Source organism: Bidens hawaiensis, unplaced genomic scaffold (assembly GCF_021521415.1).
Source record: "Bidens hawaiensis isolate Kalapana, Puna unplaced genomic scaffold, B.hawaiensis_p1.1 tig00419492_1, whole genome shotgun sequence".
Taxonomy (NCBI): domain Eukaryota; kingdom Viridiplantae; phylum Streptophyta; class Magnoliopsida; order Asterales; family Asteraceae; genus Bidens; species Bidens hawaiensis.
In genome coordinates this window covers 62,966-89,357 of record NW_027504879.1, presented here as the reverse complement: position 1 = coordinate 89,357, position 26,392 = coordinate 62,966, and the positions used below count along the sequence as shown (strand labels likewise).

At 36.7% G+C, this 26,392-nt stretch overlaps 1 protein-coding gene across 1 annotated transcript; it reads left to right on the top strand.

Annotated features, from left to right (window-relative positions):
- Positions 1–575: 575 nt before the first annotated feature.
- On the top strand, positions 576–26,392 carry LOC143609112 (floral homeotic protein PMADS 2-like). The gene is made up of 9 exons (XM_077083963.1): positions 576–614; positions 23,238–23,305; positions 23,406–23,456; positions 25,244–25,310; positions 25,701–25,762; positions 25,841–25,940; positions 26,010–26,039; positions 26,138–26,182; positions 26,291–26,392. The coding sequence occupies exons 1-9, from the start codon at positions 576–578 to the stop codon at positions 26,390–26,392; spliced, it is 564 nt and encodes a 187-aa protein (XP_076940078.1).

The following is a 26,392-nucleotide window of genomic DNA, read 5'->3' as shown; positions in this document are numbered from 1 at the left end:
AACAGATTGATGCTGATGATTTGGAAGACATGGATTTGAAATGGCAAGCAGCCATGTTGGCTCTTAGAAGCAAAAGGTTGTACAACAGGACTGGTAGATCACTTCTATCAGGGCCTAATGAAAGAATTGGTTTTGATAAGTCAAAAGCCATTTGCTATAACTGCCAACAGCCTGGTCATTTTTCCAGAGAATGCAACATGCCAAGAAACTTCCAGATGAATCAATACCAAAACCAGTCAAGAAATCAGTAGCATCAATATCAACAGAATCAGCAAAGAAACAACAATCCCAACAACTTCAATAACAACAACACCAACAATTATAACCCCAAATTCAACAACTTCCAACAGCATCCAATGAACAATAACCAACAAGTTGTGCCTCAGAATCAAAACTTTCAAAGAAACAACAATCAAAACCTTCAACCTATGCCAAACAACTCAGTTCCAACTAATCAAAATCAACCCAGAAATCAAGGAAATGTGGCAGTCATCACACAACATGAGGGTAATTTTGATTGGAGTAACCATGAAGAAGACATTGCAGATGACATTAAAAGGGCAAATGTGGCATTCATGGCATTGATTGAGAAAGAATGTGGATCAACATCTCAGGTACACTCTGCTCCTACTGTTGATTTAAATGAAATTATCAATGAATTGAAAACAAAAGTAGGCAAGCTGGAAAGTGATTGTCTTAGGAAGCAAAGTATCATTAATGGATATGAGGAAAGTGAGCTAATAAGTGAAGAAAATATGAAAAGTTTGGAAGATGCCCGCATAAGTAGTTACAGAGCACAGAAAAGATACACCACTGAGATTGAGGGATTAAAAAAGATGATTGTAGAAGAAAAGGTGCAGAACACAAAACTACAAGTTGAGAATGATTCTTGAAGAACTTGGTTTCCACAGGAAACATATGTGGAATTCTAAACCAAGTGAAAGAAGAAGACAAATACAAAGCAGTTCCACCTCCATTCAACAACAACTTTATTCCCAAAGTTGACAAAGAGAAAAGAGATGCATACCTGCAACAATTCAGAGATGTTTTTCATGACAAAGAAGAATTTGTTTATTTGTACAAAAATGTTGAGGTAAATGAAGAAGGTGAATTTGTTGTGAAAGAAGAGCTGAAAGAAGAGAAATCAATTGGAGTACAAGTCTCTGAGGATGACTTTGATTCTGATGATCTCAATCAAGATGATTTGAGTGATCAGATCACAGATGAACAGATCAACGAAGCTGAAAGAGGAAGAAGATACAAGGAACCACAATCTATTGACAAACTTCCTTTGTATCCACCTGCCACACCTAGAATGAAGAGACAAAATGAAAAAAATGAGAAGATAGCATGTGTCTTATGACAGCTATGAAAAGAAAAAAGGTAAGCTATAATGCAGTAAGGCCTCCAAGCAAGGCTGTGTTGGAAAGGATAAAGCAAAACAACAAGAAGAAGGTGACTGAAACAGTTGAAGTTGAGAACTTTATCCCTGTTTATCCAGTCTTTTCTAGTCATGAAGTACTGGATATTGGAGAAGTGGAAACATTGGAAGAATATGAAAAGAGGCAGTCAAGATACAAAGAAAACAGTGATGAGGAACCAATAATTATGGAAAAGATTGTCTTTGTCAAAAGCAAGGTTGAAAGACAAGATATCAAGATTTAGGAATTTGTTACTTTTTCATTGATTATGATAGTTTGAAGACTCAAAAGACACTTGGAGTCAAACCACCTAAACCAAGTGAAAGGTTTAAGAAAGCAAGTGAACATGAAAAATATAAAGGAAAAGTTTGGTGCAAGAAGTGTGATGAGTATGGTCATCACACAGACTCATGTAATGAAAGATTCAACTTCCAACCCTTTCATGTCCCAGATGAAACAAAGTATGGCCAAGACTTTGTTCTGTACAAGCAAAGGTGTGAAGCATACCTGGAAAAAGGAAAGGTGTGTGAAGATGAAAGCACAAGGAAAGATGAGTTGAAATCAGCTGAAGAGATAAAAAGTAAGAAGAAAACTGAAGTCAAAGCAAAGAAAAAAGTGACTAAATTAGTAAGAAGAAGTGTGTCTCCTAAGAAGCATGAGAAAGCGTTCAAAAAGAACTTTCAACCTTTGAGAATCAGCTCCAAACAAGATACACAATCAGTCAAGTCTGATGGTTCTCAAGGTTCAACTAGCAGTAAAAAGACAAGAAACAAAGATGTCTTTTCAAGAAAGAAATCAACAGAACTGACAGGTGATGAGAAGTTCTTGTTAAATCATGGATATTATTAGTGCACATAAATTTGACACTGTGGATATGTTATCCTGGCATATGTTTTGGATCAGTTATCCTTAGCATGTGTTCCAGATCCCGTCAGGATCAAGGATCCACAGTACTTATTATTTACTAACGGTTGTTCTCATGTGTAGTCTTATATTTAGCAAGTATAACGGTTAGAAGACTTAGTCTATCCACTAACTTGCAGTCAAGAAGATATTAACATGTTTGGATCAGTTATCCTTCTGAAGAGTTCGAGAGCTATGTCAGGATCATGGATCCTCGGTATTTGGTGCTATTAACGGTTGTTTCTTATATGAAGGCTGATATTTATCAAGTGTAACGGCTCCAAGACCTGGTCTACCCCTATTTCGCAGCCTGAATGATGGAGCACGTGGTCAAAGTGGCAGTTACAATTATATTGAAGGCAATGGCGGATTTTTAGGGATTATTAGTTAATAGTCTTTATTATTTATAACTCCATTGACTTATTGTCTGTGTCCCACTTTTATGGTCGATTCGGCTCGGATCTTTAATCAATCATGTCATAACTCACACAAAATTAATCGTGTTGACAAGAGAGTTAATGACGGGTTACTATATTTAGAAAGATGACCGTTTGTTAGAGGCGGAATCAATAACAAACATACGGTTGCAATGAATATTCAAAGATAGAAGACACACACAGGATTCACTCAAAAGATTTCCATTTATATAATGTTAGTCATACAAAAGGAGTAATCGATTTAGGGTTTATAAGGAATCCTCGGACAGCCGTTACACACACAAAATATTCTCAATTAATGTGTCGTGTGTATTCTGTCTCTCTGTCTCTCTCTTTTTCGGTGTCCTCTGGCGGCGTGCCCTAATTATTCTATTTATAGGCCTGCCAACCTAGGACAGCTGTCATTCCTTCTAGAAACCCTATCCGATAGTACATATTCAAAAATAAAACTAAGTGTAAAACAAGTCTTCCGGGTAGGCTTTTCATTAAACTTCAGTCTCCGAGTACGCAGTGTACTCGACCTTCCTTCAGACTTGGTAAACATAGAAGTGTACTCGGAATCAGTTTCCGGGTAGACTTTACTTAAAGAATATTTTACCAAGTAAAATATTCACCGAGTAGACTTCAATCTTCTTGGACTTATCAAACTTTTCCCGACATATCCTTACGAGCAACCTTGTTCTTCAATGGTCCTGTTCGGCTCATTGTCATTGAATAACTTATTGATAAGGCGTACTCGAGAATACCTACCTTACTTGAGCAGAACGTTACTCGATATAACTTAGAGATATTCCATTAACTCATCAAGTATACTCGGACCATAATTATTAAAGAATACCTTGCCCGGTCTTCCAATTACTTGGCTTCTTGGACTTGGTTGACCATACCTTACTCGGAAGAGTAAAATACTTGGTCTTGAAGAACAATCCTGCTTGACAAAGTGAACCTTGCTCGGATATGCCAAATCAATGATCCTTACTCTGAAAATCAATAAAAAGCATACCTTGCTCGGATATCCACTTAAGAAGTCTATTTGAAGTAAACCTTGCCCTGGAGGCAAAATCTCGTACTCGGCTAAGTAAAAGCTTACTCGAAGGTCCAAGCTGTGCTCGGATTCAATACTTAGCAGTTTCTGAGGAGGTTGAGAAGATTCCAATCTTCCATATTCTTCGTTTTCGGTCAAATCTCCTCATTTGGGTCAAATTCTTGACCCAACAATCTCCCCTAGATTGGAACACCTCAGCTGACCCAAAACACTCTGTGGTTACATACACTTAGCAAAATACACATCAAATTAAAAGTCAAATTTCATAATCAAATTACATAAGCAATCTCTCCATTTTCCATCATAACATTCAGATGTTCAGTCCTGGAATCACAGAATATTCCACTTGGCATAACATTGTGGTTGACAGAAGGATTTTTGACTTTTGCAACAACCTTGTCAGGGGTTTTATCCATCTTCAAGTGCATCTGCATTAGTTTTTCCTTAGTATCCACAGATTTCTTCCTTTTCTTTGTTTTGTTTTGTTTTGGAAGCAAGGATGTTGTCTGTTTGCAGAATTCCTCTACATTGAATTTCCCTTTCACTGTCATCCTTGATAGATCATCCATCTTTTTGGACATTCAATTGTTCTTACCAACCAGAGACTGAGCGGCTCCCTTCTTCAAGTTCAGCTGTTGTCCTTTCATTTTCTTGAAGTTGCTCAAAATCTCTTTTCTTGTCATTAATTTTACATATTCAAAAGGAATTCCATTCTTAATCAAAAATTTTGGTTTACCACCATATTTGCTTAAGAATTTTTGAATTTCCACTTCTTGTTCCAAATCATCTTTCAATTTCAAACCTTTTAGTTCATTGTCTTGAGTATTCTTTTCTTTGCTTAAAGCCTTTGAAATCATGTCAATGACAGTGTCTAGTTTCTCTTTCACTTCTGTCTCGGGTTCTTCTTGTTTAATCAACTTGAGTAGAGATACTAGCACACCATTTGAAATTTCTTTATCATTTAAGCAGTTGTCAATTACTTCTTGTGGGACTTCTCTCTGTTTATTTATCACTTCATCTCTTATCCTTTTCTCATCTTCAAACATTTTCAACAAATTTTCTTGTTATTCAAAGTCTTTGTCAGACAACATTTGACTCAGAAATTCTCTGTCATGAATTTCTGTCATTCTCTGCTCATAGACTCTTTTGGCTTCTGATTCAGATTCGTTCAGTTTAGAGTCCATTGTATTCATTTCAAAGTCCATTTTCTTAATTTCAACATCCTCTTGTGCAATTTCTTTTCCTTTTAATTTCCTTCTTTCCTCACGATCCTTCCTTTCATTTTCTGGAACATTGTCAGCTTCATCATCTGAGCTGTCCTTTTCATAAATTGAGAGAAGCTTCAGCGAATTCTCCCCCTGATTCAGTACTTTCTCCCCCTGTTTTGGGGCAGCTGAGATCTTCTCAACTTCAGACATTAGGGTTTGAACTTGTTGCAATGCGTTCTTCAGTTCTTCAGAAAGATGATGTTTGTAGGAATTGGAATTACTTGGAGTTGGATCCATTGCTGATTTTCTGTTACATCAATGAACACACAATTATCAGTTAGATCTGAAAGTAAAAAGAAATTAAGGTAAAAATAATATTTCAATTCAAACCGTTGTCTTGAATAATATTGAAATCTGCACAAAAACACAAATGTGAGTTACTCTTGAAATGTGAATTTTGAAATTTTAAATAGCATATACAGGTCTTCTTTTAAAGAGAGTTAAGTCAAAAGTAAGGTACATATCTGCAGCTTTATCAGAAAAGAGTTATGAATAAAGGTCTGCATATTTTGCTTTTCTTCAGCATGTCAGATAAAGTGAGAATCTTTAAAAATGTTTTGTCTTTTATCACATAACTTTCGTATCTATTTCAATAATGGTTTCCTTATCTATTTAAAAGTGTGTCCAAAAATGGTAAAGTATGCAAAGATAAAGTTACTCAAGAATTTCTCAATTTCAAATTAAAACTTATCTATCACAAACTCTAAAAAGAATCATAATCGATTTTATCATACTAACTAACATATTCAATCTACTCATTCATTCAAGTATGAATCTAAACAATTTCATCATACCAACTCACATATTCAATTAACGCATTCATCCAAGTATGATTCTAAACAATTTCATCATACTAACTCACATATTCAATCAATGCATTCATTCAAGTATGCTTGAACACATAGTGTGTTCGAGCACCCTTTCAGATGTAAAGTGTGTTCGGACAACAATCTTATGTAAAGTATACCCGAATAACTTTCATATAGTACAAAGTGTGCTCGAAAAGAAATTCTGACAGACAGTGTACTCGGAAAGTTAAGTTTTTGAAAATTACCAAGTATATTGAAGGAACACAAGTGTACCCAAAATATAAAGTGTGCTCGGAAAACAAAGTTTGCCCGAAAACACTTGTAATTTCAAAGAAATCATAAACACACATATCACAGAGCATGCTCGGAATGAAATTAGACACATAAACATTTAAGTGTGCTATAGTCTAAGATTGTTGTCCGAACACATTCAATTATCAGGTATGCCCTAAAATTTCATAGAGCTTGCCCGAAAATCCTAAGTTAGCACTAAGCTTGCTAGGATAAACACATTCAATTATCAGGTATGCCCTTGCTCGAGGGAACTCAACATATCAAACCATACCCAAAAAATAACAAGCTTAAACAGTAACATCTAAGCGTGCCCGGAAAGATTAACAAGCCTTTCCTAACAACATATTCACACAAAGCTTACTCGGTGTACTTACTCAAGTTCACAAAGTTTGCTTGGAAACACAATCAGCATATAACATGCATAGCTTACTCGAAACTAGCATATAACATGCATAGCTTGCTCGAAACAAGAATTTCTTGTTAAAAGACAGCTATTTCAACACATAATCATCTCAAGACTTCAAGCTTACTCGGGAAAATGAGTGCAACAGTGTACTCTACCCGGAAAGTGTAAACACTTCAAAGTATGCTCGAAAATCATAAAGTTAGTCAGAAATGACTAAGCTTACTCGGAAAGGTTGAGATTTTTCAAACCTTACCCGAAAAAAAAACATATTCACACATAATCAACTGTTTTGTACTCGGAAAGGTTAAACCTTACCCGAAAATACATATTCAAACAGTTTGTGCTCGAGAAGGTTTTAAATCATCAAACCTTACTCGAACTTACATATTCAACCTGCTTTAGGCAAAATGCAACACTTTTTGACTTAAACCACTTGTCAAAGACATTTCTAAGTTATGTATTATTTCAGAACATAGTTTAAGAACAAATGGTGCATTTAGAGATCAAATTTCAGTTATAATTCATTTCAAAACAATATCTTTGATAAACTGAAAAGATCTCAGGAATGGGATCATATTGACTAAGTAGCTATCTCATTACATCACTCTAAGCATTATTATGACAACTTAGATAGGTTAACAGCATGTATAAACTTAGCATGATTTTCATTTCTTTGGTGATATTATTAAAGTTCAATTTGAGCATAATGCAATAATGGTCAACACTGTGCTATGATGCCTCATATCTCTTCTTAAAGCTTATTTGGCTTTCCCCAGATCACCCCAAATTGACTCCGACCTCCGTATTTGGTCAAAAATAGTTTTTGTATGATAGAACTTATTGTATTTTTGTATTTTTAGATTCAAACATATATAGAGGTTGAATGTTGGACTTACAGTTAGCAACATGCCTTTCATTCAAGATGAGACAGATTTTGCCAACATCTTTGTAGTTCTTGTTGTAACCCTCTTGTTTGATAAAATATTTAAAACACTTATCAACTTTTGGTTGATTTATTCATTCTTCCCCTTGTTTTTGATATTTTCTCAAATTTTCTTAAGCATGTTCTTTGTCATATTTAAAGATGTTTCATTTTGGTTGACCAAATAACAACAGGCTCGTGTATGACTGGGTAATCACTTTTCTGCCATATCATTCGGAGAGATCTATCTTGAGACATGCAAAACAACTATGCATCTCCACATAAAGATTAGCATATTCATTATGTTTATATCACCTTAGATTTTACATCATCATGGGAAAGTAACCATACATGTCAATGACTATTCTAAGGTCTTTTTAGCCTATTAATTCCATATGATCAGCTAAGTAGTCAATGTACTATCATTTCCCAAAAACACAGTTTAATATTCAATCACCCCAATATCTCTTTCTTATCATGTTAATGGCTATCCTGTTTTGACCAAAAGTGGTCAACAGGACCAAACATACATGTGAATATATGTTTTGTCAAAGTCAGAGTTATTGACATAGTTTTAAGTGAAGAAATAAGAAACAAGTCATAATTGCCCCAAATGCATTCAGTTTTCAGGTCAATGGCTATCCTTTGAATCTGTAGAGATTTAAGGACCAAACATACACAAGTGCATGTCCTTCTAACTGGGCAAATGACCTAATTTTCAGCAAAAATAACTACTTGAGACTTTCCCTTTTTTTTAAAAAAAAACCTTCTTTTAAGCTTCTTAAAAGCTTGAACTGAATAATCTTATCATATCTCAACACCATTAATCAACTTGCTCATGTTTTGACCAAAATATAGTATTTATACAAAATTAATTATAAAATTTAATGAATCACTTTAATTTTGACATAAAACTCATTTTGACACAAACAGTTGCATCACATACTTAAATCTTTGACCAAAATATACTTAAATTTTGACACAAACAGTTGCATCTCAACACCATTAATCAACTTGCTCATGTTTTGACCAAAATATAGTATTTATACAAAATTCATTATAAAATTTAATGAATCACTTTAATTTTGACATAAAACTCATTTTGACACAAACAGTTGCATCACATACTTAAATCTTAATCATTCTTAACATCATCAAGAAAAACAGACTGTACTAACTTGTCAGGTCCCATCTTAACAATTTCAGAAGATCAGATTAAGAACATATTCAAGTAACCGTAAACATGTGATTATTCATGACATCATATAAGCATTCAGTTTCACATAAACAGTTCAAACTACTTATCATAACATCAGATCAGTTAACATGATAGTCAAGAATTACCATCAATTTCAAGCAAATTGCACAGATAGTTACTCAAGCACCTATCAGTTAACATCAAAACAGTGACATAATCAAAAAATATTAAATAAAATTTAGTTGAAACATATTCAATATGTGTAATCTCTAATAAAATAATCAGTTATCACAGAGATACACACATAGAAATAGTTAAGTCACATAACATTTAACATACTCAGTAACATATTCAGCAACATATTCAGCAACATATTCAGCAAGTGTAACCTCTAATAAAATATTCAAGTAGCACATAGAGGTACCCAACCAAGCACACATCCTTAATCAGATTTCATCAGAGTTGATCATCCCCAGGGCTTTCAAAAGAAAGTTGAATCGGGTTCTATCAAGTGGTTTGGTGAATAGGTCAGCCAAATTATCACTTGTATCAACTCTTTGCATTTCAATCAAACCTTTTTCACTGTAATCTCTGATGAAGTGATGTCTGATTTCAATGTGATTAGTCTTAGAATATTGCACAGGATTCTTAACAGTAAAATATGCAGCAGTATTATCAATCAGAATAGGGGTGTTTAGAAAATTAAAACCATAGTCCAGCATCTGATTTTGAATCCAAAGAACTTGTGCACAGCAGGCAGATGCAGCAACATATTCAGCTTCTGCAGTGGAGATTGATACAATAGTCTGTTTCTTGTATTGCCATGACACTAGCCTTTCTCCCAAAAACTGGCATCCCCCTGATGTTGACTTTCTACTCATATTGCATCCATCATAATCACTGTCTGTATATGCAATCAGATCAAAGGATTTGTTCTTTGGATACCAAATCCCTAAGTCTGGTCTTCCCTTCAGGTATCTGAATATTCTTTTAACAGCATTCATGTGGGAGACTTTTGGATTTGACTGGAACCTAGCACACACACACACAGCAAACATGATATCTGGTCTTGTTGCAGTCAGATACATCAGAGATCCAATCTTGGCTCTGTATTCATGCTCATCAACTGACTCCCCCTTTTCATCAGCTATCATCTTTTCTTTGGTGTCCATTGGAGTTGAAGCAGTCTTGTAAGCATGACAGTTGAACTTATTCAAAATGTCCTGCACATACTTAGTTTGATGAATGAAGATCCCTTCAGCCTTTTGTTGAACTTGCAGCCCCAAAAAGAAGTTCATTTCACCCATGGAACTCATGCTGTACTTGGACTTCATCACCTCTTCAAACTCCAAACACATATTTTCATTTGTTGATCCAAAGATGATATCATCAACATAGACTTGTAAAAGCAGCAAATCTGACCCTTTTCTTTTGTAGAAAAGTGTCTTGTCAATGGCTCCCCTTGTGAAACCATTTTCAAGTAAATGATTTGATAGCTCATCATACCATGCTCTAAGAGCCTGATGCAATCCATAAAGGGCTTTGTTTAACTTATACACCCTGTTTGGATACATGGGATCCTCAAAACCTGGTGGTTGAGCCACATACACTTCTTCATCAATCTTTCCATTTAGGAATGCAGATTTAACATCAAGCTGGAATACTCTTATGTTCTTTGAGGCAGCATATGCAAGGAAAATTCTTATGGCTTCCAGTCTTGCAACTGGTGCAAATACTCCCTCAAAGTCTTTCCCTTCTTCTTGAAGACATCCCAGTGCTACAAGTCTTGCTTTGTTCTTAATCACCAAACCCCTTTCATCCCTTTTGTTTCTGAACACCCATTTGGTTCCAATTGCATATCTGTCATATGGCTTGTCTACAAGATCCCATACATGTAAATCTCTAAACTGGGCCAATTCCTCTTGCATAGCCTCTACCCAACTGTTGTCTTTTAATGCTTGAGCAATATTCTTTGGTTCTAATTGGGATAGAAAGCAAGAGTAAAGACAGATGTTTGCTATCTCAGAATGACTCTTTGTTACTCTTTCATGCAAGTCACCAATGATATTTTCAGCAGGATGATTCTTTTCAACAGTAAGAGTTTGTATTATCATATTTTAGACAGATTTGTGTCAAGATTTGATTCATTAAGTTCAGTTTCTTCAATGACCAAATCAGCTTCTGCATCATGAATCTCTGGTGCTTTATCATTGGTTTGTTCTGAAGTAGATGCACCATTGTTCCCAGATTCAAGCTTTGAAACAAGTCTTGAAATCTTGCTGTTGTTGCAACTTCATCTTCATTTGATTGGTTGCCTGTGTCACTCCTATTCTGAACATGATCATTTTATACATTAGGACTGTCTTGACTTGTTATCTCCTGATCTTGTTCAATTGCATTGCTTGAGGAGCTCTTCACAAAAGTGTATTCCTTTTCTTTTCTAGCAACCTTCTTCCACAATTCTTCCAAGTCCAGTTCTTTCTTCTTATTCTCTTCAATCACACTGGTCTTGTAGAATGAATCATCAAAGTCTTCAGAATAAATCTTGAGTGATTTTATTAGTCTCTCATGATCAAACAGCCATGTTGCACCACTGACTGTATTGAATTGATTTTCATTAAAAATGATGTCAGATGACTCTAACACACTCATGTGATCTTTCACATAAAGTCTGTATGCCTTTGAGTGAGTAGAATATCCAACAAAGAAACAATCTAGTGACTTAGTTTGAAACTTGTTCAAATAATCTCTAGTGTTCAATAGAAAACATTTGCAACCAAAGGGCTTGAAAAACTTGATGTAAGGCTTTCTGTTATTGAAAATTTCATATGGAGTCTTGTTATGCCATTTGTTTACAAGTACCCTGTTCTGAACATAACATGCTGTATTGATTGCTTCAGCCCAAAAAGTGACAGGCAGATTTGCATCAGTCAACATGGTTCTGGCAGCTTCTATCAAAGTTCTGTTTCTTCTTTCTGCCACACCATTTTGTTCAGGAGTTCTAGGAGCTGAGAATTGTTGAAATATTCCTTTCTTTGTGCAGAATTTTTCCATAACTCCATTTTTGAACTCTGTACCATTGTCACTTCTCATCATTTTGACTTTCTTATTCAGCTTGTTCTCAATCATTGTAACACAACCCATAATCAACTCAGCAGACTCATCCTTGGTACTTAGGAAATAGACCCAAGTATATCTTGAATAGTCATCAATGATCACCAGACAATATCTTTTCTTTCCAATACTTGGCACACTCACATGACCAAAAAGATCCATGTGAAGTAACTCAAGTGGTTGATCAATTGAATTGATGAGCTTTGTCTTATGAGTAGATTTGTGTTGCTTGCCCTTTTGACATGAATCACAGTGATCATCAAACTTAAATTCTCTTGTAGGTAAACCAATCACATGTTCACCCTTGACCAGTCTATTCATGTTCTTTAAGTTTACATGACACAATTTCCTATGCCACAATTTTGATTCATTTTCAGTGGCTTTGGAAACAAAACATGCACCACCTCTTGAAATGGCTTCTTTCATATTCAACTCATATAAGTTGCCATTTCTGGGTGCCATCATCATAATCATCTCAGGTGGAATCACAAATTCAGGTTTTAAGATGAAGCAATCAGAATCGTCAAAACTAACTTTGTAACCTTTATCACACATCTGTGATATGCTCAGAAGATTGTATTGAAGTCCCTCAACGTGAAACACATTATCAAATGACACCTTTCCATTTGTCAAGATTCCTTTACCCACAATCTTTCCATCATTTTCATCACTCCCAAAGGCAACAGGACCTTCAAATTTCTCTTCATAGTTCACAAGTGACCTCTTGTCACAAGTCATGTGCCTAGAACAACCACTATCCATATACCATATGTCATTCAATGGAGTGGCCTGTTTCTGAGAGGAGGTTCCCTTTTCTTTCTCAATTATGGCCATGAATGCCACATTTGCCTTTCTGATGTCATCAGCAATATCCTCCTCATGACTGCTCCAATCAAAACTTCCTTCATGTTGTGTAGTCACTGCCATATTTCCTTGATTTCTGATCTAATTTTGATTTGCTGGAACAGTGTTGTTTTGACTATTTTGAGTTCCTTGAAGGTTTTGATTGTGATTCATTTGAGGCTGAAATCCTTGACTCTGTTGCATGTTCTGTTGTTGATTGTTCATTTGAGACTGAAAGTTATTGAAGTTTGGATTGAAGTTTGGATTGTAACTGCTGTTGTTGTTGAAATTGTTCATCTGATTGCTGTTGTTGTTGAATTTTGGCTGATTTTGCTGGTAATGCTGGTGACCTCTAGATTGATTGTTTTGATATTGAGGTTGACCTCCTGGTTGTTGATTCTGAAATTGATTCATCTGAAAATTTCTTTGTTGATTGCATTCTCTAGCAAAATGACCAGGTTGCTGACAATTGTAGCATATTGCTTTTGACTTGTCAAACCCAATCCTGTTATTTGGACCAGAAACAATAGATCTACCAGTTCTATTATACAGCCTTCTACTTCTCAATCCCAACATAGCAGCTTGCCATTTCAAATTCATATCTTCTAAGTCATCTGCATCAATTTGTTCCAAATCATCTTGAACCACACTTGTGTGAATCATGTTCTTTGCAACAAAGGCATTATATGACTCAGTAAACATCGAAAACAAAGCTTGTGTCTCATTGCTTTGAACGGTTAGGAACATTTCCATTAGACACAGAGGCAGAGTCAGAATCATCAATCAATTGCACATTGAACCTTTGCTGATTTCCTTGAGTGCTTGTGCTACCCCTAATAAAAGATTTTGGAGTCAGAACATTATGTTCAGATGGTTCTTCTATTATGGGAATTTGCTGTTGGTTATTGATGGACAGATTTCCCATTGGTGCAATCAAAGCATTTGATACATGAAAACTTGGTCTATCTTCCTTGATCATCTCATTCTCAATCATTTCAAGTTCAGCAGCTTGAAGAAAACATACCACATCATCCAATTTCAATTCATTGAAATTTTGCTTTTGAAGGATGAATTTACAAGCAGTATACCATTCTTTTGGCATTGAGTTGAGCAACTTTGTATTCAAATCAAAGTCATTCATTACATAATCAGTTGTTCTCAACTCATTCACAATACTCAGAAAACGTTCTAGTATTGACTTCAACCTTTCTCCATCTCTATACTTGAACCTTTCCAACTGTTGCTTCAGTCTTTGCTTCTTAATGTTCTTCAATTCAGTGTTCCCTTCATACATTTCAAGGATGGCATCATACATTTGTTTGGCAGTTGTGTGATGAGCCACCTTGGTCAGAATTTCCCAAGACAAACCTAGCTTAATCATAGCCAAGGCTTTGTCATCCACCTTTCTCATCTTTTCTCTTATAGCAGCAGTTGCAGTAGCATTTGCACCTTCTTCAACAGTAGTTTGTGGACCATTCTTGATGGAGTTCCACATGTCAATGTCATTGTAGCATACGGCTGCTTCAAAGAGTACCTTCCATTTGATAAAGTTTTCCTGTCCATACAACCTAGGTATCTTGTTAGTAGACACCTCTTGTTTCTCATATCCAGACATTTTGAGAAAACAAATATCAGATTCTTATAAAAAGTTTTCAAAATAATCAGAACTGAAACCAGAATGCTCAGATCTGATGTGTCTGATGTGATTAGAATAAGATTTAGATATAAAGATTAAAACTTTAAATGAAACAAGGAAGAGAAAACACCGGAAAATTGTAGATCTGAAAGAAAAATGAAAAAACAGGGCAGCTGACGTCACAAATCAATCGAACAGTGCTCTGCTTACGTTATTCTTCTTCAAATCTTCAATCAGCAACAATCTTTCTAAAAAAATAGCAGTAACCAGCTCTGATACCACTTGTCTGTGTCCCACTTTTATGGTCGATTCGGCTCGGATCTTTAATCAATCATGTCATAACTCACACAAAATTAATCGTGTTGACAAGAGAGTTAATGACGGGTTACTATATTTAGAAAGATGACCGTTTGTTAGAGGCGGAATCAATAACAAACATACGGTTGCAATGAATATTCAAAGATAGAAGACACACACAGGATTCATACAAAAGGAGTAATCGATTTAGGGTTTATAAGGAATCCTCGGACAGCCGTTACACACACAAAATATTCTCAATTAATGTGTCGTGTGTATTCTGTCTCTCTGTCTCTCTCTTTTTCGGTGTCCTCTGGCGGCGTGCCCTAATTATTCTATATATAGGCCTGCCAACCTAGGACAGCTGTCATTCCTTTTAGAAACCCTATCTGATAGTACATATTCAAATTACATATTCAAAAATAAAACTAAGTGTAAAACAAGTCTTCCGGGTAGGCTTTTCATTAAACTTCAATCTCCGAGTACGCAGTGTACTCGGCCTTCCTTCAGACTTGGTAAACATAGAAGTGTACTCAGAATCAGTTTCCGGGTAGACTTTACTTAAAGAATATTTTACCAAGTAAAATATTCACCGAGTAGACTTTAATCTTCTTGGACTTATCAAACTTTTCCCGACAAATCCTTACGAGCAACCTTGTTCTTCAATGGTCCTTTTCGGCTCATTGTCATTGAATAACTTATTGATAAGGCGTACTCGAGAATACCTACCATACTTGAGCAGAACCTTACTCGATATAACTTAGAGATATTCCATTAACTCATCAAGTATACTCGGACCATAATTATTAAAGAATACCTTGCCCGGTCTTCCAATTACTTGGCTTCTTGGACGTGGTTGACCATACCTTACTCGGAAGAGTAAAATACTTGGTCTTGAAGAACAATCCTGCTTGACAAAGTGAACCTTGCTCGGATATGCCAAATCAATGATCCTTACTCTGAAAATCAATAAAAAGCATACCTTGCTCGGATATCCACTGAAGAAGTCTATTTGAAGTAAACCTTTCCCGGGAGGCAAAATCTCGTACTCGGCTAAGTAAAAGCTTACTCGAAGGTCCAAGGTGTGCTCGGATTCAATACTTAGTAGTTTCTGAGGTGGTTGAGAAGATTCCAATCTTCCATATTCTTCGTTTTCGGTCAAATCTCCTCATTTGGGTCAAATTCTTGACCCAACAGTTATTATCTTTGATGTATAAATAGAGGCTATGATCAGTTAGAAAATACACAACAACACACTCTGCTCACCACGAATTCAGCAATATACACACACACATAGCTTTCGTTGTAATACTGATCATAATCTCCAACCTTGTATCCTAATTTTTTTTATTAATAAAGTGGTGATCGACGAGTTGTCATCACCCAGGGTTTTTGTGCCGGTGATCCGAACCAGATCAAGGGCTTTTCCCCGTAACAAATCCGGGTGTTTGTGTTTGCAATCGATACATACTTGTTTTCGTTATCATAGCACTAATCCTCACTAAACGAATTTGGATACATTATCCTTAGCAGATTTTTGTCCAAAACAATTTGGCGCCCACCGTGGGGCAATTGGTGCTATAATCCAGATTATTTCCTATCAATTTTCAACTTTTCATACTCGTATCACCATCAATGGCCTCTCAATAAACCTCTACTTCATCAACCATGCCATCCTCGGTTTCTCTCTCATCAAGAACTTTGCCGCCGATACCTCCTCCAATTACGGGAGCACCAAGGACCACCTCGGCTGGAAACAAGACACAAATTCCAGTCTTCCAGAGCTCAAAAACCACTGCTGCCACTTCGGTGGTCAAATCTGACAATGATGTTTCTGCTATGTTTTCAAAAGTTAAGGCATACATGGAGTAGCAGAACAAAACCGACCAAAGGATCCTACATGAAATTGAAATCTCAAGAAAAGAAAGAGGCCAACGAAGAATCACACTCCCTTGATGCCTAGGGTGTTGGATTTCACTACTCCAGGATCCGTGGCTCAGCATACTCAAGGATCCTCGATCCTTCAGCAAGGATCATCCATCCTTCAACCAGGGTCTGTGGGTCAACAAACTCAAGGATCCTCGTTCTTTCAGCCATGATCATCTATCCTTCAACAAGGTTCCGTGCGTCAACAAACTCAAGGATCCTCGTTCCTTCAACAAGGATCATTCATCCTTCAACCAGGATAGGATCCTTCAGCTCCCAACCTCAAGGATCCTTCTGGCAGAATCAAGGATCCTCAGGAATTCACCATCAAAGGTCTTCTGAGGTCCATGAAGGGGACATCATCCCCATGCAGACCATTGCCTCTGGTGGACTTGCTACTGTAGCAGATGCCTCTTATCTTAACTACACTTCTGGGATGCCAACGTTCAACCAACCAAGAGGTAACGCCTATAATCATATATCCTCAGACACTAACCTTGGCTCTATGTAGGATACAGGTATCAATCAGGCTATGGTTAAGGAACTTCAGAAGCTTAAGGATATGATATCCAGCGTGCCAGGAGTGGTCCGTCCAATTCCTGAAATACCAGAAGGGAGCCCCAATCTGTCCAGATTTGCTCCACCGATATGCGATGCAGAGATCCCAAAAAGCTTTCAAACCCCCAACATGAAGGTGTATGATGGGACCACTGATCTGGAAGAACACGTGGCTCGGTATAGGGAAAGGATGGAGATCAATCCAATTCCTGAAAGACTCAAGGAAGCTTGTCTATGCAAGGGTTTCGGATCCACACTAACAGGATCTGCACTTAAATGGCTGCTAAGTCTTCCTCCTTATTCTGTTATATCTTTTTCATATTTAGTTAACTTGTTCAACAACCAGTTTTATTGTAGTAGGAAATTTGAGAAGTTAACTAGTGATTTATATAGAGTTGTCCAACCTTATGATGAATCCTTAAGGGATTTTGTTACAAGGTTTGACAAGGAAGCCCTAGAAATACCTAATCTGGATATGGCTACAGCTGTTGAAGCATTCAAGATGGGACTTCAAAGGGGCTCCCCATTTTATGACGATCTTGTGATGACTCCTTGCAGGACTTTTGATGAAGTAAGGAACATGGCACTAAGATTCATACGGCTGGAGAATGACAAGAGGATCCAAGAACGATTAGGGGCCCAAACGAAGCAAGAATCTCCTAACCAGAAACAAGGATCCTCATTGAGGAACAATAACTCGAAGCCTTACTCCAAGTTCAACAACCAAAACGTCCGGACAGTTGAAGAAGGAGATGATGATGAGGACTACCCAAGTATTTCTGAATATTGCTTCTCTGTTGATACTCATGATTTGATTTGTGCCATGAAGGATCTTGGAGAGAAAGCAAGGTGGCCTCGGAAAATTGAGAAAACAACATCCTTCAAAGACAAGTCCAAGTGGTGTGCATTCCATGAAGACTTTGGCCATCAGACCGATGATTGTGTTGGTTTAAGGAGGGAAATTGGATACCTCCTAAGCAAAGGCCATTTCAAAGAACTATTGGGAAGAAAAAAGTCCAGGATCCAGGATCCTGAGGATATCCCACAAAAAGCAACTCCGCCCCCACCAGATGCACAAGTAATTAACTTCATCTCCGGTGGCTTGGATATATGTGGTACTTCCTTCTCCGCAGCTAAGAGACTGGCCAAAGAAACCAAGATGGAGAATGGGGAACGACCAGTCATATCCACTACTTTGACGACTGACAAAAGAATCTTCTTTGATGAATAAGATAAGACAAGCATCCAGGATCCTCACTACGACGGTTTGATTGTAACTTTATTTATTGCTATCCATTATGTGCGCATGATCCTAGTCTATGGTGGAAGCTCAGTCAATATCATCCAACATGATGTTCTTCAGAAGATGAACATCCTGGATTCAGAGATCATTCCAAGGACATCGGTGCTAGTTGGTTTTAGTGGAGAAACCAAGAAACATTGGGGGACATCAACCTCCCAATCTATATTGAAGGGTTAAACTCTTATAAAAATTTTGTGTTATTGACAATCTGTCTTGTTGCAATGTTATTCTTGGCAGGCCTTGGCTACATGGGATGAAAGCTGTAGCCTCTGCTTACCATTAGTGCATCAAACTATCAACTCCTTGGGGAGTAGTAAGGATAGATGGTGACCAAGTGGAAGCTAAGAATTATTATTCTTCATCCATGAAGCCGACAGCTAAACAGACGATAGCATAGCAATTACAGGAAAATCCTAGGAATGTACTGGAAGCTCGAGAGCAGGACCTAAAAGAAGTATCCTTGGATCCCGAGGATCCAGACATGAAAGTGTTCCTAGGATCCAGTATCCCTAATGAGATCGAGGAGAATATAGTATCCTTCTTAAAGCGAAGAAAATCTACATTTGCCTTCAGACATTCAGACATGACAGGTATTTCGAAGGAGGTAATTACTCATAAATTGGGCCTTGATCATTCTATTAAACCCGTCCATTAGAAGCGAAGGAAATTCGCTCCTGAGAGGAATGAGATTATACAAGAAGAAGTTGAAAAACTTCTTAAGGCTGGTATGATAGAGAGGTTAAGTATCCTCGATGGTTAGCTAATGTGGTTGTTGTTTCTAAAAAGAATGGAAAGTGGAGGGCGTTTGTCGATTTTACTGATTTAAACAAGGCATGCCCCAAGGATCCTTTCCCGTTATCACATATAGATTCCATGGTGGATGCAACGGCAGGACATGAAATGCTTACCTTTATGGATGATTCCTCTGGATTTCAACAAATTCAGATGGAACCATCTGATCAAGAGGATACAGCATTCATGACTCCTACCGGCATATATTGTCATATTGCTATGCCGTTCGAACTAAGAAATGCAGGGCAACATATCAAAGACTGGTGAATATGATGTTCAAGGATCATTAAGCAAAACCATGGAAGTCTACATAGATGACATGGTGGTGAAATAGAAGAAAGCTGAGGATCATCTCAGAGATCTCGAAGAAGTGTTCAACATCCTGGATCAATACAATATAAAACTGAATCCGTCAAAATGCCATTTTGGTGTTAAGGCTGGAAAGTTTCGAGGGTACATGGTCACCAAAAGAGGAATAGAAGCAAGCCCCGAGCAGATAGAAGCCATTATCAACTTAAAGTCGCCTGCAAATGCCAAGGATGTTCAAAGGCTCACAGGAAGAATAGCCGCTCTCAACAGATTCATCTCAAGATCCTCCGAAAAATGCAAAGACTTCTACGACATTCTTAGAAAGAATAAGAAGTTTGAGTGGACGGAGAAGCATGAGGCTACACTCAAAGCCTTAAAGGATTACTTATCCTCAATACCAGCTCTGATGAAGCCTGTGGATGGAGAATCCTTATATCTATACCTGGCTGTCTCAGGAAACGCAGTAAGTGCCGTCCTTGTGAAGGATCACGAAGGTGAACAACATCCCGTTTATTATGTAAGTAAAAGTCTTTTGGACGCAGAGGTCAAGTATTCTCACCTTGAAAAATTAATTCTTGCTTTAATTATGGTCTCAACCAAGTTGAGACACTATTTTGAAACACATACTATTATTTTAAGAACTAACTATCATGTTAAGAATGTGCTTAGAAAACCAGAAATGTCAGGTAGGATGGCCAAGTGGGCTATGAAGCTAAGTGCATATGATATTCAGTATGAGCCTAGAATAGCTATTAAATCACAAGCGCTTGCAGACTTCAGGTCCAACAACTTGAAGAAACCAAGGATCCTTGGATCCTCTTCACAGATGGAGCGTCCAATGTAAGAGGAACATGTTTGGGCATACTACTAAAATCGCCACAGGGGGTCATAATACCCCAGTCCATTGCATGTGCATTCCAAGCCACCAACAATGAGGCATAATATGAAGCTTTGATCGCAGGTTTGCAATTAGCCAAAAGCATGAGGATCAGGTATCTTCAAATATATATAGATTCTTTGTTAATAGCTAACCACTTTAACGGTTCTTATACCGTAAAAGGTGAGAATATGGTCAAATATTTAGAAATTGTGAAGGAATTTGCAAAATTCTTCGAGTTGTTTAGTATCATATAGGTACCAAGAGAAGAAAATGCTGGGGCAGATGCCTTAGCAAACTTAGCATCATCCTTGAAGATCCCGAATGACACAAAGATACCTATCATCCACATATTGTCTCCGGAAATAAGGGGACAAGAAGCAATTGAGGTAACCACGGATTGTTCTCAAGAACTGAAGGAACCTTCATCCTCTTCAAAAGTAGAATCTTGGATCCTTCCAATCAACAAATTCCTCCAAGATGGAGAAATACCTACAGGAAAATCCAAGGCTTTCAAAATAAAGGTATCACAATTCCATTATTTTACAAGATACTGTATATAGAAAATCTCTTGCAGGTCCCTACTTGAGATGCATTGAGGATCCAGAAATACAAGAGGTGCTCAAAGACTTCCCCGAAGGTGATTGTGGCAACCATACAGGGGGGGGGGCAGAGCTCTATTATCCATGATACTCAGGACAGGTTACTTCTGGCTGTTGGTACACTGATGTCAGTAGTTCAGTATCTAGTGTCTATAATTGTGTTAGTTGGTTTTGTTATGTGTTAGTTAATGTGTTTCACAAGTTCGCCCATCATAAGCGAACTTGTGTTTAAGCGAAGTTAGTGACAACTTCGCCTAGCATGTTAGGCGAAGTTGTCGAAGTGTATTTAAGTTAGGCTACGGGTTCTTTTGTTAGAAACGAGTCCAGAACGTGTAATTGGTGATTGAATATCACGTGTTATTAGTTGCAATACAACGTGTCTTTTAGGTATTGTAACGTGTTTAGCTTGTGGAGGGGCATTTTAAGAGCTCAAAGCATGTCTTAAAAACCCTTGCATTGAACGTTTCTAGAGTGTGAACAAATTAAAGTACCATCAGCAATAGAACGTAAAAGATTTAAGACACAATATGCTTTTTTTGTCATCCCAAATGTTGGAGCCGTATTTATAGGATTGGCGGTCAAATTCAAACTTGTTATTAGAGGTTCCGGATTGACATCAAATACATCAAAATCAACTATGTCGAATTTAATAATCTAACACATGTTCTTTTAACATCCATCGCCTGACTTGGAGGGCTCGTGACATAACTACCAGAAAGTCTAAACAACCACCACATTGTTACCAACAAAGGCCGTTCTTATTTTCTAGATGGAGTAAGATTAGATTTGATGGTGTGTAAATAGCAAGATCCTTATATTATGTGTATAAAGTACCTTAGACTACTCCCATCGGGAGTAAAATTTCTTGGCCGGTCGCTTGTTAAGCTTATGTGGAATTAAAAAGAAAAAGATATATTAGCTGAGGTGGAATTAAAAGGGGGTGACCAGGTTGCTTCACCGAATGTAAGTTGATTTTGAGAATAGTACGTTTATTTATTTTATATTGATTAGTATACAACTCATCCACTTATAATTGAGTGCATGTATATTGCTTTCAAATAAAATATATCATTTAACAATATGTATGTAATTATATATATTACAATTGTAAAGTTTCTTATGCAATCTTAGTTGTAAACTTCGCTTTCAGTGATGTACCTTAATTGTTGTACAAGATGCTCACATGTGTCTCAGGCTTCTAATTTCCACGTGGTCTCACTTCACGAGGCTTATGCAGTGAACTGTTTGTGTTCTCCGTCTTTTCAAACCACCGTCAAAATCCACGTCCCCTTACCTTCTTCATACCACAGTTTTGTGCGTTCTTCACCTTCGCAGACAGAACACCATTGTAATATTAATATAACTCCACTTTTAGTCTTACAATGATAATCTTTTATCCACAAGTTGTTTTTTTTTTTTTTCATAACGAAGTTTTATATAATTTACTATAAAACGATTACAATAAAGTGGCAGGCAAACGGGCAACAAGCTGCGCCGCAACCCCCTTTTGAAAAGCAAAGCCAATCCTGCTAAAAACGAAGCTTTGGGACCTAGAAGCTGAAGAGGTTCCGTGTACGACGCGCTGAACCCTACTAAAAAATTTCACAGCCTCTGGAGCCAGAAAACCAAATGTATCAAAGGCAAATGGTAGAAAGACATGTTGATTATCTAAACAAGCTTTCTCGTGTTTAACAACTTTGCCCGATTCAGCCTTCAACGCAGCCTGACCCACAACAAACCCACGGTCCCTGAGCCCAACAAGAGGAGACACTCCTGTAAGATCCACACAGGCGTGTTTCCCCCCTGCCCACCCGAACACAAGAATATCAGCTGGTCGTAAAGTAGACCTCCCTTCAAGAGGATCCGTGAGAAAGTTAACAGAGGCCTCCTTTTTAGCAGAAATCCCTGCCCGTTTAAGAACATCACACAGAAATTATTAAATCAGAGATTATTAAATCAGTTTCCGCCTTTAACCGCTCTCCGCCTCCATCTCCTCAGATTAGGTAATAATCACTTTGTATTCCTATTTAATCTTTTATGCAGAGAGGCAAGAAACACATAGTTTGGTTTCGAATTAGGTCACATCGTCGGTGCTGTAGTTGCTTGATGCGCATTTGTGAACATTGTAGGTTGAAAGTCGAGCTCATAGGTGTTGTAAAACTAAGTTTAAGTGTTATTTTCTCCCAGTTTATTGGCTACCGCCTACCATGTAAAATTTAATTGACAGTCAAGCCACCATGAAAACTTTTTTTTTTACATTTTTCCACGTTTTTTCAGGAAGACATAATAAGTTGCAGATGCTTTGGCACTAGAATTTCTCTAAAGATATTATTACTTATTAGAAGGTATCTTACGTGACTGTTTCACACATTTAAAATTTTGGTTTATTTTTTTTTATATAAAGATAGGCTTTTTATTTGAATCTTTACTGTTTGTTGATTGTAGGAAGGCGTCAAAAGTTTTGGTTCACCTAGCTATTGTAAGTGCTACATTTCGGTCAACTTCATGTATGGCTTTTAGTGTGTGTTCCAAGTTACTATCTAACATTTTCTTTTTTATCCGTATGTGCTTTTGTTTATGTATTTCTCTATTTGTTACTTTCAGAAAGTAATGGCAAAAAGACCAATGAAGGTAGAAAATAGTTAGCAGTTTTAAAGGTTTTGCTGCAGCTCTTCGAACAACCAGGTATATATCACATCTAAAACTTATACAACAAATACATTAGTGAAGAGGAGAAACATTCTAGGGAGCCATCAGTATGCAAAATATATATTTTTTTATTTTATTATCTGACTAAAATAGATCTTTACTTCGATTGAAACAGGCCAAATTAGTAAATTCTTTAACCTTCTCTGTAACAGATTACAAGTAAATTTTTTTACTTAGACTCAAACGGGTCAAATGAGTAAAATCTTCATTTTTGGCTTAAACGGGGCAATATGAGTTAGAAACAGGTAAAACATGTCATATCAGTAAGTTCATTAATTTAGACTGAAACGGTGCTTATCAAGTAGGTCATATGAGCAACTTCTATATTTTAGGTTGAAACGATTCGCTGAAATGGATCACATGGTAAATTATTTAATTTTGACTTAAAACGGGTTATACGGATTAAACTGATAGTAATAAACACTCTACAAGGCTTACATAGCTATCATACTTAATAGATTGTGTCTTAATTTGCAAGGTCAAGAAGACAAGCAAAAGAAAAGCAAGCACGGATATCACAAACAAACTCTTTGGTAAAAAAAGCAGCGGTTAACTAATGAGGCTTCAGCGTTGTATGTGATGTGAACAATTAACTTCATATTATGTGATCATCCTTATTATGAAAATGTGGTTCAAGCTGCAACCAATATACATAAAAACCCAACCAAGTTTATGCATGCGTTCAAAAGAAAACAAGAAAACAAATAGCTAACACATGAAAACCTAAATACTTTATGCCAGCCACACGAAGCGAGGGGTTCTCATAGGTGGCAATAGTAGCACTTTTGGATGTTGAGGTGAGCTTATTTTTTTTGTTTGTGTTTGAGTAGATGGTTTATTTGGTTCTGAATGGTAGAGTTGTACAACTTGGTCAATGAAAGAGTTTGTAAGTTTTGTGTTAAATAGGCTTTTGATTACCATAGTTGATATATGTGTGTGTGTGTGCGCGCGCGCAAATCGGTTGATGGGCACAAACCAGTAGTTCGGGTTATAAACTGGACTGGAAAGGGTTCGCACTTTTGGTGCAAACCGGTTCGGGTTAGAAACCAATGTGGTCAAATGTGTGTAGTTTGTTACAGGTCGAAGTTTGCTGGGTTTTTGTATCAAAATACGGTTCGTTTTTACGCTTACAACCCCCCTCAATGCGGGGGTTGAAATACTAGTTGATAATAATACTTAAGAAAAACCTGTCTTCATAAAGAATAAAAAGTTTCGCTAGTTATAGAGTACAATAATATTGAAAATTCTTCATTCTGTTTAGAATATACGATTTTACTTAAATTTTTTTTAAAATGTTTTAACTTTTTACTACACGAAAAAAAAATAATACCATACAACACATTTTTTTTAATATAAAATTGGTTTGGTAATTGATTGGTTGGGTTGTGAATGAGAGTATAAATATTAAGTTTGGTTAGGTTGTGTATGTGTAAGAAAGAAAATTATATTTTTAATAAAAACTTTGGTTGAGTTAGATTGTGAACGGAATACTCTTAGAGCCAAAATAACGATTAAAAGTGGTAATTAATATTATTCCCATCTTTAAAGTGAGAAGATGTTACTCAATTTGATAGCTTGATTGACATGCTGGATAGATACCAAAGACTTTCTGGAAACAAGTTGTGGGATGCAAAACATGAAGTAAGGTTTCACTCTTTTGTCTCTGCCTTTGTCCTAGAAAGATTTGGTTATATGGGGGGTTCTAATAGTGGGCTGTGACATGTTTTTTTTGTTTGCTAAAAAGATGCCAATTAAGTAACTTGATTTATGAATTCTACGACCAGATCTACATATATATAGGATAGGATCCATCAATAAGACTACATGAGATGTTACATCCATGAACTAGTCTTCTCTCACTACCATTTACTTAACAACCTAAGATCCCTAGTGTCTTATGCTTGATTTAAATTCATGTTATATAGGGAGTTGCACCTCTGACATGTAAGCTTAATTTAATATTTTTCTTTGTTTTATAATTAGTTTCTTGATTGATGATTCATGTCTTCCCTTGATTATCTTTCCGGACAGAATTTGCAGAATGAAATTGACAGAATCAAGAAAGAAAACGACAGTAAGCAAATTGAGCTCAGGTACACCCTCTCCCTCTCAATATTAATTAAGATTCTTTTGTGGGTGATAAATTAATGTTTGTAATTGTTTTGTTTTAGGCACTTGAAAGGAGAAGATATAACATCTTTAACGTATGAAGAACTAATTGGATACGAAGAAGCACTGGAAAATGGACTTACCAACATTCGCGAAAGAAAGGTATGCTTATTTTGAGACTTTTATACACACTCCCCAATGGCTGCTTATATATTTGATGTCTTTTAACAGGATGAAATCCCCAAAATCATGAGGAAACGTGTAAGTTAATTTAAAATACATAGATCATTTGTAGTTCTAATTGTTATCTGTAAAATAGCTACTTATTTGTGAATATGCTGGATTTGTGTGTGAATTAGGAACAAGTTCTAGAGGAGGAGAATAAGCACCTCATTTATTTGATGGTAAGTTTATTATGCATTTTACAACAATTCTATTGTATATGGTAATCTTATTTCTACCACATATATGTATGTATGTATGTATGTATGTATGTATGTATGTATATGCAGCAACAAAATGAAATGGCAGCAATGGGAGATTACCAAGCTGATGAACCACCCTTTTCCTTCAGTGTCCAACCGATGCAGCCTAACTTGCAGGAGCGGATGTAG

What these genes read in the sequence shown, in the direction of transcription:
- LOC143609112 (XM_077083963.1), top strand. Translation starts at nt 576, where the DNA reads ATGGCATTGATTGAGAAAGAATGTGGATCAACATCTCAG. An exon ending in ATATTATTACTTATTAGAAG is followed by an intron (nt 23,306 to 23,405) that starts GTATCTTACGTG and finishes TGTTGATTGTAG; the next exon opens with GAAGGCGTCAAAAGTTTTGG. An exon ending in AGTAAGCAAATTGAGCTCAG is followed by an intron (nt 25,763 to 25,840) that starts GTACACCCTCTC and finishes GTTTTGTTTTAG; the next exon opens with GCACTTGAAAGGAGAAGATA.